The following is a 20,398-nucleotide window of genomic DNA, read 5'->3' on the forward strand; positions in this document are numbered from 1 at the left end:
TGCCAATACATGCTGAAATTGCACGCAACTGAGTAATGTTTGCTGACAAATATTGGCTTTAAATGTAATTTGCAATAATCCTCATTCATATGGCTAACTAAAGCTGATATCTAGTATCCAAAACTCAATTTAGTAGTTTCTCCTGAATCTGTTTGGCTCCATAATCCAGTAACCTCAGAAAAACATTACTCCTCTTTTGAGTATTATGTGGCAGACAGTTCTGAAAGGTAGTGGAAAATGATACAAACGTGCCCAGCCAAATAAATTCTGTAAGTTCTTGAGTTGACCTGATCGTACTCTACAGGTCAGTCGAGACACCCAATTCACTCTAGTGCGCCATTACAGACATCACTTGGTATGTTAATCATGCTATTTAAATTCACAGCTACAGTGTACATGACTTGAATTTATTTTATTTTAAGGTTGATCTCATATGTTTGTATACGTATCTTCAGAATTTATTTAAATTTACATTCCATTGAAATGCCAGCTTCTATGTCAGCCTTCAAGAAGTGACATACCCACGTGACTAATGTCAATGTTCCTGGACCAATCTCCAAATTCCATATTTGAAAAAAGATACAGGTGCTAAAGATTCATTCAGCTGAAATCCATAAACAATGTACGCAACAGGACCTGCCTGTGACAAACACAATCCACACATTAGTCCATTTTTAAAAAGCAGTTGTTCAAATGTATTCAAAAATCCCTCATGCTTGTAAACAGATTAAAGTTTACAGTGGCAGACAGAATGCAATGGTACAGTATCATGGAGCATGCAGGAAGCCTCTACATGAATGAAATATCACACATTTGTTTGCTTCACTTCTCTTTTGATGTCAAATCTCATAAAGAAGCTCAATGAATAAGCCTAAATAAATCATAGGGCTGTTTTGGGGGATGTTGCCAGATATACATTTTTATGTGGCTAAAAATACAGCTGAATGTTGAGGGCAGTCAGGACTCCATGAAGGCCATAAAATGGAGTGCTTTCTTATTGTGGAGCAGGATTTGTGAATGTGTGAGAAGGACAGCATGATCAGAGCAGTGGCTCATTCCAGACACCGGTTCCTCCCCTGGCTGTCCAAATTGTCTGACACAATGTTAAAAGCCAAAGGAAGGGTCAAAGCTCATCAAGATCCTCTGAATCACTGGTGTCATCATCATTTTTATCAGCCTCCTCTTCCACCTGTTCCCAGCGGTGCTGCAACTCCTCCAACCCCAGGAAGCGCTTCAGCAGGGCAGCAATTGAATCTGCATCACTGGAAGATACAAGTATGATTTCAGACAATTTGGCTATTATTGCACTTTATGCTCTTGAGTATTTCCTGATTGTCTTGTCTGCATAGGCTATAGCCTGAAGGCAAAGCAAGTTGTTTATCCAGGGAATTATCCAGGGGGAAAAAAGACATCAGCGATAATATCTTTGTGGTTAATGGAGCCATTTCAAATGAGCACTTTAATGCATATCACCACTGTTCTGGCTCTTTCTGTAGGCCTGTCTCTTTGGCAGATTTCCAGTAAACCTGTATAGCACTTCTAGCTATTCTTAAGTCACACTTTACCTGCGTCCGCCCAGAGTGGCGCTCTGCGTGAGAGGGTGCGAGAAGCCCGTGGCCATTCGCAGCACCACCAGGTAACCTTTTCCCAGGTAACGCACCTTCTCTTCTTCCACACACACATCTCTCACATTTTGCATGTCTAACACCACTTTGGAGGGGTGGCGTGGGGTGGGATGATAAAAAAAGAAGCATTAAACAAGCAAGAGGAATATCAACTGTACGCTTGAATGGCACTTCTGCTCATTCAGGGGCACAGGAGCGAAGACATCCTGATTTAGATGCAAGACATGGATGTAGATGATGCTTACTTTTCTCCTGACCTCTCCGCCACAGAGTCAGTATCTTGGCGTACAGACTAAAAGTCTTTAGCTCTATCAGACTTCTGGATTTGTCAAATATTGCCTCCTGAAAGCAAAGTCAAGTGATACTTTATTGCCTCATTTAGGGAAATTCATTATTTAATACTTTCAAGCATGAATAATCAATAATGCAATAATTTAGACACTTTTTATATACAGTAATACATTTAAGTAGCAAGTCCAAGTCACTGAGCATTGATGTATCCACAAAGCCTGCCACTGCTCCAAGACACCTCTCCTACCTCCCATTCATCCATGTTCTGCATAGCCACAAAGAAACAACCCGTCACATAGAACAGCTTCCATAGCACACTGTCTGCAAAGCCAAGAAGAGAAAATACAGGTTAACAGCCCATTACATAGCTGTAATATCATATCAACAACATTAGTTTTATTTACTTTAGATCATTTAAAAGTAATTCTGTCCTGATGAGCATATTACACAGTAGTGATTATGCTTAGAAATTGCTTATTTGAAGGAGTATGTGTTCACCTGTGCTGTAGTATGCTGCAGCCAGACCAACAGAGGATATACCTGGAATCAGTTAAAGAAATGAAGACCGTGCAAGTTAACACCTACCAACTTTCAAAGACAGATGATTACTGGCAGCAATTTGAGTCTAAATGCACATTGAGGTCTGATCACTATTCACACATACCAACTAGTAGTGACCAGGAGCGAATTCCAGGAAATCTCTTCAGATGCAAGAGACTGGAAGTGTTTTCCTCCACCACCATATACCCCATCTGTCAAACACAGAATGTTATCCAGAAGTAAGAGACACCCTGGTGAGTAAAACTCAGTTGACTGAAAAATATGAGGGTATGATGTACTGTCTAGCAGGAAAATGGCGTGTAACTTAGAGATAGGAATGAGTGCTGCCCGTTTTTAAATTCTTCCCTTTGTCTTACAACAACCTTTGTAAAATGTATCCATTTAGTCCCGAGGACGTGACAGCTGACCATCCACTGCTTCTACAAGGAAATAGGCTACTTCTTCATGCCTTACATCGCGGTTTTACAGACTTATATAAACTTAATTGGCGACCTCTCTACGCCGATTATTTGCCACTTGTTTAGATATCTGACTGTCCGCGTATAAATTACTATTTATTGCATATGATTATGTTAGCTTCTGCAGTTAGTCATTCACTTCAAAAAACCAAACAAGCATTGTAACGTTAAATACCTTTACACGCTGCTAAGCATTTGGTTTTAAATGGAAAAGGATGTGGACAGAGTGAATTTAAATCTAGAAAGCCTTTTTACCTTTTCAAAAGTTTGGCACGGTGTCCTAAAACGTGGTGTGTTGTCACCGACCTCTTACAATGAAATTTGTTTAAATGCAGGGAATGAGGAAGCGAGAAAAACACATTAGGCGGGTTCTACTTCCTTCCTGGTACCGTCCTATTCTTATTGGCTAATACGGAAAGTATTGCCCTTCCCCCATTTTTCTTTTTTGTCTTGTAATAGCATGTGAAAGACAGAAATGTGTCTAGCTGGGCTTACTGGGTAATAGAAGTTTTATTGTGCCTATCGCATTTGCACATTATCTTCATACCTAACTTACTGGGTGTTAAGGACGGGAGATTATAAGAACATACCAGGTCCCTTTTAAAAATAAAAGATTAATAAAGGCTAACGAAAAGAAAATGCTAGGCGTTTGATCCAAGCCTTGGTTGACTGAGATCAGTTCCGCGCAGGCGTTATGCCTTGATAGAGGACACATGTATAGTAGAAAAAAACAGAAGTCACATTTCTCTGGAATGCGAGATTTGGTTCTACGTTTGGTAGGCTACATAGTGGGTCGGAGACCGGTTGATTTGATACAACTTAAAATGCGCAAGTGCTAACAAGAATGAAACGGTTAGACATGTAGCTAGCAAAAGTAGGCTAATGTATCCGTAACTCACACCACCTCAAAATACCGCTCCGCATTGTTGTAGTTTGTCTGGCGGCCTTTGACAAAAGGCAGATGGGTAGCTACGTGCTTCACTAAATCAGACCGGTGAGTCATCATTGTAAATGTTTTTCATTTTATTGAGCTGATACGTCTAGTCTGAATACGTACCACGATCTACTACGTTTGGTGTTAACCGGTGCCTTGGTCAGCAAGCTAGGTCAAATGAGGTAGCCTTCGTTAGGGAGAATGTGTCCTTCGCCCTTTTGTTTTCATTATTTCGGCTCCACAGCAAACGCTTGAAAATACCAGAATTTCAGATTATTGTGATTTTGTTGATTATCCTATGGTTTTGCTTTTGCATGTCTATTTTGTAAGATGGTCATATCTCATTGGTTATTCTTGTACTATGCTAATGGAACCCATACTTTTTATCACCGAAATATTGGCTTCACTACGATAATGTAAATCAACCAAAATATGCGAGTCGTTCTTAGTAGTACAGACGGGATGTTAGTGCTTTACCACTGAATGTTTCCTTTGTGGCATTTGCCTTTGCAGTCAAACACATGAAATTGTTGTCTTAATTTTCATGGCCACCTACACTGTGTCCAGCTTTGTTTTGATTGAACAGAAAAGTGCACTGTCATTCATTATAGTCACGCTATGAGTCAGAATTATATTATTTGTATGGTTACTTTCTGTTTACCATTTTACTTAAGCTGATTTTCCCACGTCGAGGAAACAAACGCTTTATTGGACAGAGTTTATATGCTGTTTGCGGTTGAGGCAGCACACGTAGGCTACTATGTAAGTCACAGCGGCCCTGTTCTACAAACGTAGCGAAGTGTGTGATGTATTATGTGGTAAATTATTGACTTCGTGAAGCGAAGCGAATGTGTCTTGACTGCATGTTTTCCACAGATTTTTCAAAGACAATGTCCGAAATCAATATTGGAAAGCGAAAAGAAAAATGTGAAAACTGCTCCAAGCAGGTAAAGTACATTCCTTTATGTAAACCTAACCATTCCACACGTCTTCAGTGGTGGACCAGTACTAGTAATATTTTCTCTGTACTTTCTTTGTTTATATATATTTAGCAGGAAAGCAATCTTTAACTTAGTGAGATTTTTTTTAAATAAGTGTAGCACCTGGCAGCAGAGCTGCATTTCGTGGCACACATTTACAGAAACGGGCTTCGTGTACCCTGAAAGCTGTAGCTTAGGGAACAGGTGGTGTCTTTAAGACTGCTTTCAAAGATTACTTTCTTACAGTTTGCATCATGTTGTGTTTTCATACCTTTGGTTTGGGCATTATGAAAGTAGATCCTCAGTATTGTGATAATGATTCCATATAGTGTCATTTGTTGTTTAAATTCTACGTAAGCATGTGTCAATTTACACACACGCACATCTGTAATCTTCTAATCAATTGCACATTGACAGCAGTGCAGCAAGAAACAAAGCAAAGAAGGCACAAGTTCACCACAGGAGAAGGCTGTGGCCAATGGGGAGGTAGGCTGAGACTTTCTCTGAAAGATCTCTGTGCTCATTCATTCTTGTTGTATTGTATTGCTGTTATCAGGTCATTTTATTTCACCAAAATTTGTTATTTATGTTGGCCAACTTTTTGTTTACCCTGGCCAGTTCACATACATATGTCACATATAGTGTACATAAATGTGTCATGGCCAAAAGACTAGGCCATATTCTACATTTCTCTTTCTCAATTAAATTTCAGTTTAAAATGTGCTCTATTGACATGACAAATATAGGCACGTGTTGCCAAACCACAGGTGACAAAATATTAATATACAATGTGCATAGACTCTCTCTCTCTCTCTCTCTCCATCTCTCCATCCCTTTCTTTATCGTCTCTCTATATCCTTGCCTTCAGCTGAGCGAACCGTACCAAACGCAGAAGGTTTTGCTGAGTTCATGCTTGTCCTGTGAGGGCTGTTTGTCAGAGGAAGAAAGCCAGCGCATCTCCCAGCAGAACCTGGAGGAGTTCAAGACAGTGCTCGGCCTAAACAAGGTACTGCAAACTGGAACGTCCTCTCCCATCTCCATTCTGGACGGGTCATGTGGAAATGAACGATGAAATGTTTGCACTGGACGTTCTTTGGGATTTTGAGTCATTTTTGGGTGTCCCCGCTGGGGGTCAGATATTTATAAGTAAAAAATATTTTTTTCTTTTTTATTTACAGCGGTGTGATGCCTCAAAACACAAAGTGCTGGTGGTCTCTGTGTGCCCCCAGTCTCTTCCTTTCTTTGCTGCCAAGTTCTGCCTGGGCATCCCAGAGGCCACACACAAACTCTGCGGCTTTTTAAAGAGCCTGGGTGAGTGACGGTGTGATAAATGGCAATATAATGCAATGTAATGGTATCAGACCTGGGTCAAATACATATTTGTTTTGGATTCAAATACTTTTGTATGCTTTACTGATCTTGTCTGGTGTATTGGAACCAATGAAATACTCTCAAAAAGTGCAAACCGCACCTTTTGGTCATATTGGCAGGCTCAATTGCACCAGGTGAGATAAATAGAGCACAGAGAAGTATTTGAATCCAAAACAAATACGTATGTGACCCAGGTCTGAGTGGTATTACACTCCTTTCCAAGAGACATGCCAGACTCAAAGGGAAAGAATGGATCCAACAGTGAACAGTTATGCTGAATGTTTAGTACTGTTTCTTTTTGTGATTGTTATGCTTCCACAAGTTCTGTTTTCAATTTTGGCTGCTGGCACTGGAAGGAGAATATTGTATGTTTTCATTTGTATTTGTCCATGTGCATGTGTGTGCATGTCTGGAGTGGGTTGTTTTCATAAACAGTTGGCCTTGTGGATTTTCTCTAATTGCTTCCTCTTTCCCATGCAGGCGTCCATCATGTTTTCGATACCACACTTGCAGCTGGCTTCAGTATCCTGGAGAGCCAGAGGGAGTTTGTTCAGAGGTTCCGGCGCAGACATCATGATTCTCATGCCCTCCCCATGTTCACGTCCTCTTGTCCAGGTAACGCTGATCATGTTGTGTAAAGTGTGTACTGTAGTTGTGCCCATAAATTATAAACACCAAATTGGATTAATAAGCCAAGAATAGTTCCAGAGCTCTTTTAAATCCGGTGTTCCCTGTCTATGAAGAGGCTATGAAAGGGGACAGTTCATTCTGCTGTTGGGAGGTGTGACAGGGCAGAGATAGCAGTGAGGTCCTGGGAGAGGGAGATAGAGGTGGCGGGGTAACTTCACACCCAACCCTGGAGATAGTGTTGATGGAGCTCAGTAGTCCTCCCCTACGTTCTTTTTCCTGTTCTGGCCGTTCACTAAATTCCATTAACATGCGTCACTGAAAACAGAAGCAAATGCTAACTGACATTTCAGTGAAGTTATTGCATGGGGTCACACGGTAACATGGCTTTTTCTGTGTGCGTGCGTGCGTGCGTGCATGTGTGTGTGTGATTGTGTGTGTGTGTGTGTTTACAAACACCTGCATGCAAACAGGATGGATTCGCTATGCTGAGCGGGTCTTGGGCAGTCTGGTCACCCCACATATATGCACAGCCAAGTCCCCGCAACAGATCATGGGCTCTCTGGTCAAGGATTTCTTCACACAACAACAGGTCAGTACTATTATAACAGTTCAAAATATATTACTCTCAATATTAAATTTGTTTATTGTTGGACATATTAGCAGGTTTCAGCATTTACTTCATGAAAGAACTAGAAAAAGTATTCCTTGGATATAGACTAACTTTCCAATTTAAAAGCAACTTATGGTGTTGGCTTGTGTTTGAAGTTGTGTCTTCCACATAACTTCTTTTCAGTGCTAGTATAGTATTTGCTATATTTTGATGAAATATTTGAAGGTTTCTTACAAATGTGAATTATGATCTGGGATAAAAACTGGGGAATGAGTCAGTGTGCTGTACTGTTTTGTGACAGAAGCTGACCCCAGACAAGGTCTTCCATATTGTGGTGGCCCCCTGCTATGACAAGAAGCTGGAGGCAGTCAGAGAGGAATTCTTCAACAGCCTGCTGGAGAGTCGCGATGTTGACTGCGTGCTGACCTCAGGTCTCACCGCCTGCCTTCCCTCTACACACACTCTCTCAGCATATCACCATGTCTCTCATCCTGTCACTCCATAACATCAAATAACAACTGGCGCTAACCTTGCAATCTAAGGGCGTGTCTCCCCATTTTTTTGTTCACAGGCAGTTTGGCGCCCTATCTAAACCACTTATATTATTTGTATTTTTTCCTCTCTCTGTCTTTCTCTGCCATCACGCATTCTGTCTCTTTCAACCTGTCTATGAATGAAACTGCTGCAGAGCTGAGAATGGATGTCCTCATGTTATCAGCTGCTTGACCTTAACCGTCTATTTTCTCCCATCTCGTATCTCATATCTAATATGAATAGTTACATTTGTATCACAATAACAGCTAATGTTTATCATCATTGTTTTGTACTGCATTTCAGGTGAAATATTTCAGATGATGGAGGAGCAGAAAGTGACAATTGGTAATTTGGATTCTGTCCCCTTGGATCATGTGTGAGTGGCACTTGCTGCATTTATGGAGGGGAGGGGGAGGGACTAAAATAAGTTTACTGCACTTGAGGAGGATGGTTGACTTGAGAATGATCTGAGTGTGACGGTCCATCTTCAGGTTTGGGGAGGCGGATGGGGCAGGTCTGGTGAGGCATGAGGGCAGAGGTTCAGAGGGTTTCCTGGAACACATCTTCAAAAATGCTGCTAAGGAGCTGTTTGGCTTTGAGGTGAACGAAATTGTATACAAGACACTGAGGTGAGTGTGCGTTTGTTTTTTGTTTAAGATGGTGATTCAACAAGTGCGATCTTTACGGAAATATCTCTACAAAGGCAGTGATCTAGGTTTAAGTCAGAATTGAGCTTGTTTTAAATTTACTGTAAAAAAACAAGGATTGATACCCACAGTCTGGTATTGAATCTGGGTTGTGCCAGTACCAACTGTGCCTGGCACCCTTGCCGAGTGAGGCACAATTGGCTCTCGTGTCACCAGGAATGGGAAGGTTTCAGTCAGCTCCCTGGTCAATCATGTACACAAAGTCCGCCTGCTGAAATGCACATCAAGTGTCTTTCTCAGACTCGAGTCTGTGACTTTCATGCTTGCAGTGCGTCAGGAAGCAGCGGTGACATCACATCCTTCGGAGGAGAGATCATGCTTGTTCTGAACTTATAGTGCACCGAGTGTAGCGAAAGTTGGAGGGATAGTTTGGGCTAGCTGTCAGGATTGGCCAGTCCGAACTGGGGTCATTGCATGTGAAATTAGACAAAGTTTGAATGGTTTATGGCCTTGGGACTCATTATTCTTCATTACTTCATTACTTCATTACATTCATTATTTTTTCATACCTTCCTGATCCATTTGTATGAACAGATCTGCAAATTTGTTACATCTAGGGTTACAATAATTTTGAATAGATACAATGGTACAACTAAGGTTTAGAATCGCCACCATCTGTATAACCCAGGCAATAAAATAAACAAGGACCTGATTTTTTTGGTCACTCGGAACCTTAAGTACCAAATTATCAATCAAAAATTGCCAATCATATTTTAATGTAATATCCATTTTTAACATTAGGGGGCACCCAAATAGCATTTGTCCTGGCATTGCTGGCCACGGCAGTACTTAGACTCAGCGTTAGTGAGCTAAAACTTTCGCATGGTATGGCCTTATCTGGTGTGAAGCTAGCACAGCTTTGAGACTACGTAATTGCAAGATTTTTTTTATTTATTTTTTTTTATTTTTTTACTTTAACGTTTTTTTTTAATTTTGTTTTCTTACCCCAAATTCTACCAGGCCAAATGATGTGTTCAGTTTTTCGTTATTTGCTAGCCAGAAGTATTACGATAATTAGCTAAAATTTTAATTATTTAAATTATTTCTATTTCTGAACTCAATGTCTAAAATGTTATTTGAGTCTACTGTTTTGTGTGTTCACTGACAATATCTTGGAGAAGTCACTGTGCAGATTCCCCAGTGTTTACAGTTTTCTTTATTGGTACAGATTGACATAATCTTTATGAAATGTTTATCAGCAAATATGTGGGCTTAGTGAAATTTCTTAGTCATAATCACCAAATCATCTGGATGACTAACAAGAAATAACGTACTGTATAGTACACAGATGGGTACAGATTCAGTCCACCAGTATTGCATAAACATAATTGTACCTGCGCAGAACTAGCCTAATAGAGGTGGATTTGTTTCAGTGCCTGTGTGGTCTATGGCTGGTCCTGCTTTATCTGCCATGTAATGTGCACCTGGGTGTTCTGTTGCATCTGTAATGCTTGGTTCACTTTCTATATCACATGTCAAGTAATGAAGAGACAATTTGTTTAATTTATAATCCTCAATTTAATGCAGTTAAACAGTTAATCATTACTTGCGAAATTGCCCTAAGCTTATATAAAGGATGTTGTACTGTTACTTTTGACATTGTAAACGTAAGGCTTCTGGACCTTCCTCTGTGTCTGTGCCCCAGGAATCGAGACTTCCAGGAGGTGTCCCTTGAGCGCGACGGGGAGACGCTGCTGCAGTTTGCGGCCGTCTACGGCTTCCGCAACATCCAGACCCTGGTGCACCGCATGAGAAAGGGCCGGGTGCGGTACCAGCTGGTGGAGGTGCTCTCCTGCCCCGGAGGTAACCCCTCAGACTGCTATGACCGTCACACTACCCTTTTCCCCAGGCAGCTTACAAAGGGGTCCAAAAGAGACAACTGTGAATTCTTAATTATGGAGAATGTTTTTTTTGTTTTTTTTTAATACTGTGAATGTAATGTCTTTATAATGATGAGGGTAAAATATTCTCCATTTTTCTTTCTCCACTTGCATCGCCCCCTTTTCCCCTCCTGACAGGCTGTCTAGGCGGGCGGGGCCAGGCTGAGGGTGAGGGGGGGCGCGTGGATAAGGTCCTCGCCCAGCAGATGGAGGAGGCCTACAGCAGCCTGCCCGTGAGGCTACCGGAGATGAACCCGGAGCTCCAGCGGCTGTACCGGGACTGGCTGGAGGGGCAGGACTCCCCGCGCGCCCTGCAGGCCCTCCACACGCAGTACTCCCAGCAGGAGCAGCCGCACACACTGCCTCCCCACATCCAGTGGTGAGGACGCTGGTCCCCCGCCCGGGGTCCCCCCCCCCAGCCCGTGGTCCCTCGCCAGCCCGGGGTCCCCCGCCAGCCTGCAATCTCTGCTCACCGTCCTGGCTGGGTGCCCGCTGGAAGCCCCAGTGCCCCATGCCCAGGTCCACTTCCATTTTCCTCTTTCTGGAGAGCTTGTTTCTAGAGAGAGGCAGGCAACATCCGGAGTCCTGCTCCACATAATGCATCTAATCAGTGAGCGGTCTTCCGCCATCCAAGTCTGCAATAACCCTGAAGTATCTGAAAATCATTCACTTGCACTGAATGCAAGTGCGGAAGTAGGAGTATGGTGCTTATTTGGGTATTGAAGACCAGGTAAATGAATAATTGCAACAACAACAAAAAAATGCCAGTATGTGCTGTTAATTAATTATGGTCACATTACACGTGTTGTAGCAGACATACTGTGATATAAGCCTGTGGAGTTTGCAGTGCCTACAAGAGGATGACGATACCAGTTGAAGCAGTTTTTTGCATAATGCCTAGTGGTGAAATCTGGTGATATGGTACTGTGAAGAATCGGGTTTGCTTTCTTCAGAACCTATGTATCCCCACACTTTCTCTTGTATGAAGAATACAATGTTTTGAAGCTTGCCATTTTTAAAGCTGGCGTTTGTTAATGCTCACCTCGAAATGAAGGGAAGTCTTGGTTCAGTGCCTGGAATACACCTAGTCAAGAGGGCTTTTAAATGGTCTTTTATGTTTGTTTGTTTTTTATCTGCCAAATGGTGGTAAATTTGATTAAAATATTTCAGAATGAAGGGACTGGATGATTTTGTCTTTCATAATGTGTTATGTATTGTTGAATTGGGACTGTGGTATAATTTAATGTTCAGCCTATTATACAGTTTAAACATTAATTTGAATAAATATACCACACCTGCTGAATTGAATTGAGAAAGTGCAGACCATGAACATAACAGGAGAAAATGTGACCGTAGATCTGCTATTTAATTAAATAAAAAAAATTTTTTTTTGCATTTTAAACACTCACATCAAGTGCCCTACAGATGGATGGTAACCGTTGAGTGAAATTTTTACTGTGTACTTAAGGCAACATTAGACAGACAGAAACAGCAGAGAATCGACTGAAAGCAGGTGCATTGAAGGCCTGGAAAGGCATTTCCAACAAAGATGAAAAACGTTTGGTAATGTCAATGGGTCGTAGACTTGATGCAGTTATGGCATTCAAGGGCTATGCAAACCAATATTAGAGTTTATTGCTTTGATATACTTTTTTAGTTAATCTGTTAATTTTGCACAGGAGCAAATGGGGGACGCAACACAAAAACAGCTGTTTTGGTGAATTTGGTGAATAAAGTATATACACATGTTAATACCATGAAATAAATCTGATTGTCTGATTTTTTTCTCATTCATCTTTTGATCTCAAATCCAAATGCCTTAAGTATACAGCAAAAATAACCAATTTCTTTTTTTTTCTATTTTATTAAATATCCGTGTATTTTATACAAATATAAGACCGAAAACACAAACATGCTAAAAATTTACAGACATAACTTCATACAGAAAGAATAATCGTAATAAAGTGGTCAGGAGAAAAAAACCGCATACACATGTACACAAGAGATCAACTAATCAAAACTATAAGCATGATTGATCACTACAAGCAGTATGCCTATGCATACTGTACATCGAATAACTGCAAAACTATGAAGACACAAAAAAAGAAAACCCGATATAGCTACCAATTCTTATATCAGCTTATACACCTATCCACAAACAGACATACATGCATACGCATATTCACACAGACAAGAAGCCCACAGAAATACACAAGGGTATGTGTAAAAAATAAGGAAAAGAATTTGTGCTAAGATCATCAAATTTCACTCCTGTTACCATATGTTTGAAGGATGCTCTATATGATTAAATGTCTGCTTAGAATAGAAAGGTTTATATCTTATTAAAGTGGTCCTTTTAAATATTTAATATTTTCCCTTTTTCACGGTTTTGTTGCACAGAAAAAAAGGCTGTTTGCACATTAGTCCATCAGTCATGTGTGTTTGACTTTAGACAAGACTATTCAGATCTGGGAGATGAAGGGGTGTGCATGCAGGACCGTGCCTGCTTCAGCTGCCTTGTGGGGGCACACATGGCCCAGGGATACGTGGAGATGCAATTGGAAAATCCTAACTGGGCAGAAAAAATAGGGAAATATTATAGGAAAGTTATAGGAAATATTTATAAAATGCTCCTTTTTTTGGGTATACTACAATTAAAATCCTGATCATGATTTTAAGCTATGCCATTTTTTATGCCACGCATATTATAGCTGCTTCTAAAAAATGTTTTGGTTGCATTTTATGGCAACATATAAATACAAAGGACAAGAAAGCAAAAAATTGACCTTGTGTGCATGTTTAATCTGAAAATAGTTTTGCACTCATTTGCATCCACTAGTTCTCATTGAAATGCTTGCTTAATGAAATAACCATTAAAATGTAAAAGGTTTGGCAAGTACCCTTTTCTTTTTAATATGGTAACATGGAGTACTTAGGACTGAGCAGTGAGAATGGGTGGCAGTGTAGTATAATGGGTAAGGGGCTGGTAACATGAACATTGGTGGTACTTTCCCTGCATTGCTTCACTGTACATGCCTGTAATGGAAAGCCCCAGGACACTAGATTAAACAGGCAAAACAGCTTTTTGTCTGCAGTTACGCAAAATGAAAAGTGAAATTGTTTGACTGCCTACCAGATCCACTATAAATCTCCTGCTCTTCCTGCTCTTCCAGCACTGACGGAGAATTTCAGGTGAACGGACTAAACTTCCAAAGCTGTGAGTGTCTCTAGAGTTTGGCTTTTCTGCTTTTTTTCAGCTGAGGAATGTTTGGCACAGCCGAGTCAGAGAGTACATCAGGCTGGAGGATTGGATTTGGCACGCGGCTGTCATGGTCACGGTCGGATATTTGCACTTATTTAGCTGTGAAGGTGTTTGTTGTCGGAGCCGATGGTCCTCAGATCGCAGCTCTCAGCTGCAGTCTGTGTGTGTGCCTTTTCTTTGCGATTATTTCCAGAAGTTTTGAAAACTGCTTTATGGCTTGTGATGAACAAAATCTCCTGTGGCACACTATGCACTGCATTTACACAATGCTGTGATAAATGCACAGTTGAAATGATCATGCAATTTTATTGTTAAATTTATTTACCTTGGTGTCCTGTCAGTTTGCATAGGTTCCTAATGCTCACCTTAGATTGGTAAAACTGGCACGTCATTGTTTAAGCTGAAGTTGTCAAAAATATAAAGTGGAAAGTTCATCCCAAATTTAAAACTAGTTTTATTGGTCTTATTGTGTATAAACACTTTATATTGCAGATATGTTATGCATGTTTATTCAGTCTTTATTATTACAGTTGTCATTTTGGATTATTGCATAGTAAGCAATTCTGTTTTGTTTTGGAGATTTTTGCGGTATTGTCTGTTTATTTTTTCTGTGTCTCTATGTTATTTAATGTTTCTTTCAAGGTGAACTTATGTCTAATTCAGGAGTTTAGTATTTCATTGATTCCTCTACTATTAGAAGGTTTTTTGTTGTGGCCATCTTGATAAGCTTGCTGCATCCTGTATCTGAAATATACCATTTTAACTCAATGGATCCCCTTAAAGATCTTCTGTTTTCACAGTACTCCCATGAATACCATTGCCTTGTGCTAAGTTCTGCACTAAATAGTATTATCATTATATATGTCTGAGGGAAATGACAGTAGAGATGGGTCAAAAGTAGAAATGCATCTTGAACTTAGAGGTCCAGTTTTTGAGAATTTTCTTAGTGACATGGATTTTAACCTGGAATTTCATATAGCCTATATGCTTCAAAAAGTTCTATGGAGCTTGAGTGCTGTGGGACTATTACCTTTCTCAATTGTTTTGTCAGGTCTGCTTGTGTAATACATTTATTCTTTGATTTAAGTTCTTAGGTCTACTCCTTTACTTCATCAGATATTCTTATTGATTAGGAATGCATATTAATGATGTGGAATATAAGTGGTATAATTTTGATTTGATAATAAATAATTCCATGGCAGCACATATTTTTACTCAAGACAATGCATTTTTACTATAATAGTGCTCATATGATAAGATTCATAATAAGTGAAGTAAATATATAGCAGAATCATCCATCCGTCCATTATCTATGCCTGATATTCCTGGTCAGGGTTGCCGGGGGTGCTGGATCTCAGCATGCATTGAGCGAGAGACGGGAATACACCCTGGACAGGCAGCCATTCCGCCAATGTATTGCAGGGTATATAGCAGAATCAATAATAGTTAATTGTGTATAGTGAAAACAGACTTTCCACCTGTCCGCCCCAGTTTCTGTTTTCACATTCGTGAGACAGATAAGAGATCTGAGACTGATTGAATCGCGCTTTTGCATGGGTATTACCCTGGCTTGTTTCCAAACTTTGGCCAAAACTCCAGTCTGCCGAACGGAGCTTCTTCTCCTGATAGGAGTAGACCACCCGAGGCCATAGAGGTTATGCATTGACGTCACTTTCCCACCGGAATACACCCCCTCAGTCGGGAGTGGCAAAACATGCTGCGACATGGCTGCCTTTAGTAAAGGAAACTGCAAAACCGGGAGTAAAACAAACGATTATCTGCTTAAATTTAAGGCAATTGGACTCGACAGTGATCCTGCACCCACGCGGCGATAAAGGAGTCGGTCTTAGTAACACAGTAACACAGTCAATAGCTTAATGTACACTGCTGCTACAGTAGCCATGCCAGAAGAACAAATGAATTAATTTCAGATTGTCTTTATTTCATCTTATCACTGTCCTGTCTCTTTTACCTGTTTACAGTTGCAATGTTGCATCACAATTCATCTGTTCAGTTGCAATGACTGCACCATCTGTGTATGAATGGGCACTCCTCCAACACAGTGAAGGGGCAGGTCAGGCGATGGCTTGCAGTGACTAGCAGTATGCGTTCTAGGAGAGAGCACACTTGCACTCTCCTGGATTATTGGGGGATGCTACAATGACTAGATAGGCATATGAATACCAATGGATATTCCAACATGGATAAATAATAACACTGCATGTTGTTTACTTCTGTTACTGCTTCTAGGGATTCTCAGATGAACAGAAACATTTCCTGAAGAGATGGTATCATCACTGTGCCTGTGTGTGGTTGTCTTGAGCCTCAGTGTACTGTTAGTAACTCCGTCTGGTGAGTCTCACAATCTTAAGCATTGAAATTAACACATTTATCTGAAAATGGAAGGTATTTTCAGTGTAAAACCTCAATCTGTAATGCCAACTTGTTTTAAGATTTGCTGACATAACCTTGTTGGTATACTCCCCATAAATTTCACACTTTTACATACAGTATTCATCAGCATATCACAGAGTAGATATTACTGATTTAAAAATAAAAAGAATACATTTTTGTGAGCAAATATAAATGCAAGTTTACAGTGTAGAAGTTTGTTTTTCTGTTATCAGTTTGGATGGGAACACATGCAGAGATTATTACAAGGAATTCTTGAATGGCATTTTCATGCGATGTCTACTAATATCTTCATGCATTTTGTTTTTCAGGTGGAATTCCTCAGATGAGCTGTGATAACACTAGTGTAGAAGCAGGGAGCAGTGCAATGTTGAACTGTAGCATATTGCTCAATAAAGACTGTATATTTATGCATTTTCAGTGGATCGGAATGGAAGATTATCTTCCCTGCGGTAGAAATAATACCTCCACTCATCAAAGGCGCTTCACATGTATCGAACAGGAAAAGAACAGCACCTTTATGAAATTCTCTCTTTTGATAAAGAACACGCAGAAGCAGGATGAAAAGCAGTACCGCTGTTTTGTACGGACTACATGTGGGGTAATATATAAACTCGCCAGCCTGTCCATCACAAGTGAAGAAATACAGGAGGAGAGAAGTTAGTAAGCAATTTCCTTTTCACACTACATACAGTGCAGCCCGTAAGTGTTTGGATAGTCACACAATTTTTGTTGTTGTGGCTCTGTACTCCAGCACAATGGATTCAAAATGAAATGAATATGAGGTTAAAGTGCAGACTGTCAGCTTTAATTTGAGGGTATGGACATCAATACCGGGTGATCCACCGGGTGTAGAATTATTACTGTTTTATTCTTGTTTTTTTGCTGAAGGAGTTGGAACAATCTAGACTGTAAGATATTTGTTTCTGGCTCACACAGTTACTCATCCCCTTTCATAGAGGAGCTACAAGCAATGCTGAATTTTTAAAAACTCATAATTTTATATAACCTGAAAAAATAAATATAAGAATAATAAGGATAACAACATTAACCTTTCAACCCTCAAAATAAAGATGACAGTCTGCACTTCAACCTGATACACTTTCTTTCATTTCAAATCCAATATGCTGGACGACTACAGAGCCAAAACCACAAAAATTTTGTCACAGTATACAAAATACTTACGGACCAAACTATGAGTCTCACTCATTGCTTTTCTTATGCAAAATAATAAAACATTTCAAAGACTGATTAAAAAATGGCTAAACATTTTGGAATATATTGAACACAAATTGGCATAGCTCAGAAGTATCTTTAGTGCTAGAAGAGTCAAACTGTGTTCTTATACATTTTAAATGTTATTGAAATAAATTAGGAATGTCTGGTTATTCTGGAAAAAATATTGGTTGCATATAAACTAATTTTACCATGTTACATCATTGCTATATTCATTTCATAACTTTTCAGCTGATTTCTTCCCTTTGTTTTCGTAGAAAGCACCCAAGGTTCAAAATCTGCAAGCCTGAAAGTGAGCCTGCCATTTCTGATAGTGGTCGCTGCATTGTGTTTGTTGCTATAAACAGAAAGAGACTAAAAGAGTGGTTCAGTCATTTTGCTCACCTGAAGTGGCCACACAGACAAGGAGCCCATCGCATACACAGCTGGGAATCAAGAACCGGAGGCTGTGTAGCAGATAATGACTGGATATAACACCACTACCAGCAGTTTTGCGATATGTTCTCAGGACTATTCAGTAATGTTTACGGTGTTTCATAAGAATGGAGCATCCAGGCTCATTCAAACATATTTTGCCCTTCCTTGCTTCCTTTCCTTGTCTCCTTTCCTAGCACGGAAGGCCAAATGGGTCAAACATATGAGAAATTGATGTCTGCAATCACACATGCATTCCAATCGCTTGTTTTTATGTTCTTAGACAGCGAATTTCAGTTTATGATTCATAATTTCATTATTTAATGAAATGTAGATTCCTAAAAACCATACCTTTGTTTTCGGTTTTTGAGAAAGAATTATCATTGTACTTTCAATCATTTATGATATGAAGAATAAGCAAGCAGAAAGATTAAAATGTCTATTAGTCCTCTATAATTTACCTCTTGCCTATTGAAAATTGTTGGTTAACTTCTGGGACCTATGTGTGATATCTGTTTGTTATTTACTTAAGCTATTGTTTAATTGTTTTGTTTCTTCTTATATGTACTTTGCTTGGCTCTGTATATGTGCATGTTTGGTATTTGATTATGCAAAATGCTTATTTTTGTATATATTTTTGAAAGAAAAAATTTTACCTCCTTGCTTCCTTTCCTTGTGTCCTTACTGATCAGCAAATCCCAATTATCCCCAAATTATGCCTTTGCCTGGGTGAAATGATGCTATACAACAAAAAAGAAGAAAAACAGAGCAAATCGTGAGCGATACCTTTCTTCCTATGGGCGGTGGTCATAGCGGATGTGACACTCAGGATGGATTGCCACCTGACCCCCATCACTAAACCATTCACACACATTCTGATTAGTCTGACCAGCTCCAGCCCCAACAGATCCCATTCATACAACTAGCCTGAAAGTGGACTGTGGGTAGTGCTCAGAACCATTTATTTCCTCTAGTTGTAATGAATTTAGACCCATTCTTTGCACCTGGAGCAGTCTGTCATAGTGAGGTACTGATGAGCTTTAGTTCCAAAATCTCCAGTGGGTTTGCCTACCACGCTTCAACCAATTCAGTGTCAAATCAGTATGTTTCTTCACAGTAACCACAGACTCCTACAGTAAATGAGGAAATTTGTCAAAAGAAAACACATGGGATGCAATGGCTTGTTGTCACAGAATCGACAGTTTACTTTTTAGTTTGCTGTGCAATGGCTGACCTAATGCACACATTAAACTGAAGTTAGAAAAGTGTTTGGATAACTCCTCTGGTACTGTGCAGCTGTGACTAAAGATGAACTTTAAGTCCGTTGCTGTAGTCCAAACAGGCACAAATAATTAATCTCATTAATGACACCACAACCTCTCCTTCTCTCAAAGCTCTGCAGACATATGAGAGTGATGTTCTGAAATTCTGCAGAGGACTGGAATTACTTAGAGAACATTTCAAACTTACGCCAAAACCTGCTCCCACTATGCTCCATAAAAATGTTTAAAAATATTGAAGAGGCCCATATATAAGCACTCATTCTCATCCCCATACTTACTGACAAAAAGAGTGGTCTTATAAGGACGAAAGCAGGAAACTCAGTTAAGTGAGTGTGTGAGCACAGAGTAAAGAAGTGAATTCATTAGGAGATTCATATTGCCTGTGTACATACGTCCCTGCCGCTTTTGTACTACGTATACCCATGGCAGAAAGTTGGTCAGGTTCATCAGGTTCTGGTCTAGAGCCAGAGATAAGCAATTAAATAACACCCGAATATTAGAGTCTATGGTGAAGGAGAGGTGTGTGGGCTAAGCATAAATATGATTGCGGGCTGACACAGGACAAGTCTGTTGTTGTTGGCCTTGGCATGCACCACTTGTCAAACCACAGCCTTGGGGGCTGTAAAAGAGAGTGCAACAACTGGAGGTGTAGAGGGCGGTGAAGCACTTGCCTCCTGCACCAACTCACCTGTTTGACCAGTTCCAGAGCTGAATGGGTCATGGAGATTAACTACTGACTACACAGCTTTGAATAAGGTGGTCAAGAAAATCCATTCAATCGTAGCAAGCCCGCACTATGGTGCAGGCTTGGCCGAGACCAGAGTATGTAGTGTTTTCCGAGCTAGATATGAGTAATGGGTTTTGGACAATACGTGTGAAGGAATAGAGTCAGAATGCCCAACAGCACATCTGGACAGGGCAGGGATTCCATTAGTCCCCTACCATCAATTGCTAGGGCTGTGAGTGATCTAGAACTGATGCTGTACAACTTGGACCTGGGACATGTGATCCAGCAAGGTCATAAAGAAATAAGTCAAAATCAGACAGCTACAACTGCTGATATGCCTAGGCCTACAAATGTGAGGGGGTTTGGCAGCTGCTGAGGCTGATGAATTACTGTCGAAACCTTGTTGCAGACTTCTCTTGCTTATCTGACCCTACAGTAACTTAGGTGAATAAAGGGGTCTTTCCTTACAGATGGTCGAGTGGG

The 20,398-nt window shown here is 40.3% G+C and overlaps 2 protein-coding genes and 1 long non-coding RNA gene across 9 annotated transcripts; 2 read left to right on the forward strand and 1 right to left on the reverse strand.

Annotated features, from left to right (window-relative positions):
* Positions 1-397: 397 nt before the first annotated feature.
* Positions 398-3,331, reverse strand: LOC135248517 (cytochrome b-245 chaperone 1 homolog). Its single transcript, XM_064323264.1, has 7 exons — positions 3,191-3,331; positions 2,581-2,668; positions 2,415-2,456; positions 2,164-2,237; positions 1,871-1,967; positions 1,566-1,710; positions 398-1,262 (listed from the first exon to the last, which is right to left on the reverse strand). Exons 2-7 carry the CDS (start codon positions 2,666-2,668, stop codon positions 1,124-1,126), a joined length of 585 nt encoding a protein of 194 aa, XP_064179334.1. The 5' UTR covers positions 3,191-3,331; the 3' UTR covers positions 398-1,123.
* A 16-nt stretch (positions 3,332-3,347) lies between these two features.
* narf (nuclear prelamin A recognition factor) lies at positions 3,348-11,757 on the forward strand. 6 transcript variants are annotated; one of them, XM_064323262.1, is made up of 13 exons: positions 3,414-3,929; positions 4,544-4,631; positions 4,746-4,816; positions 5,270-5,335; positions 5,718-5,855; positions 6,028-6,160; positions 6,701-6,835; positions 7,321-7,439; positions 7,762-7,891; positions 8,298-8,370; positions 8,486-8,623; positions 10,347-10,504; positions 10,720-11,757. In XM_064323262.1, exons 3-13 carry the CDS (start codon positions 4,760-4,762, stop codon positions 10,962-10,964), a joined length of 1,392 nt encoding a protein of 463 aa, XP_064179332.1. In that variant the 5' UTR covers positions 3,414-3,929; positions 4,544-4,631; positions 4,746-4,759; the 3' UTR covers positions 10,965-11,757. The 6 variants fall into 6 exon arrangements, with proteins under 6 accessions (XP_064179330.1, XP_064179333.1, XP_064179332.1 ...); XM_064323259.1 differs by having other exon boundaries at positions 3,415-3,929; positions 5,267-5,335; XM_064323260.1 differs by lacking the exon at positions 4,544-4,631 and having other exon boundaries at positions 3,348-3,433; positions 5,267-5,335.
* Positions 11,758-13,804: 2,047 nt separating this feature from the next.
* On the forward strand, positions 13,805-17,413 carry LOC135248518 (uncharacterized). Of its 2 annotated transcripts, XR_010328446.1 has the most exons (3): positions 13,805-13,919; positions 16,094-16,195; positions 16,567-17,413. It is a non-coding gene; the product is annotated as an uncharacterized LOC135248518 (long non-coding RNA). The 2 variants fall into 2 exon arrangements; XR_010328445.1 differs by lacking the exon at positions 13,805-13,919 and having other exon boundaries at positions 13,927-16,195.
* The last annotated feature ends 2,985 nt before the right edge of the window (positions 17,414-20,398 follow it).

This window comes from Anguilla rostrata, chromosome 2 (genome assembly GCF_018555375.3).
Source record: "Anguilla rostrata isolate EN2019 chromosome 2, ASM1855537v3, whole genome shotgun sequence".
Classification (NCBI taxonomy): domain Eukaryota; kingdom Metazoa; phylum Chordata; class Actinopteri; order Anguilliformes; family Anguillidae; genus Anguilla; species Anguilla rostrata.

Excerpts from the sequence above, each read along its gene's own strand:
- LOC135248517 (XM_064323264.1), bottom strand. The coding sequence starts at position 2,668 with ATGGGGTATATGGTGGTGGAGGAAAACACTTCCAGTCTCTTGCATCTG. Across the intron at positions 2,238-2,414 it reads TGCAGCATACTACAGCACAG|ACAGTGTGCTATGGAAGCTG; the intron begins GTGAACACATAC and ends TTGGCTTTGCAG. Across the intron at positions 1,711-1,870 it reads GCGGAGAGGTCAGGAGAAAA|TGGTGTTAGACATGCAAAAT; the intron begins GTAAGCATCATC and ends ACCCCTCCAAAG.
- narf (XM_064323260.1), top strand. The coding sequence starts at position 4,760 with ATGTCCGAAATCAATATTGGAAAGCGAAAAGAAAAATGTGAAAACTGC. Across the intron at positions 7,892-8,297 it reads TGACTGCGTGCTGACCTCAG|GTGAAATATTTCAGATGATG; the intron begins GTCTCACCGCCT and ends ACTGCATTTCAG. Across the intron at positions 10,505-10,719 it reads GGTGCTCTCCTGCCCCGGAG|GCTGTCTAGGCGGGCGGGGC; the intron begins GTAACCCCTCAG and ends CCCTCCTGACAG.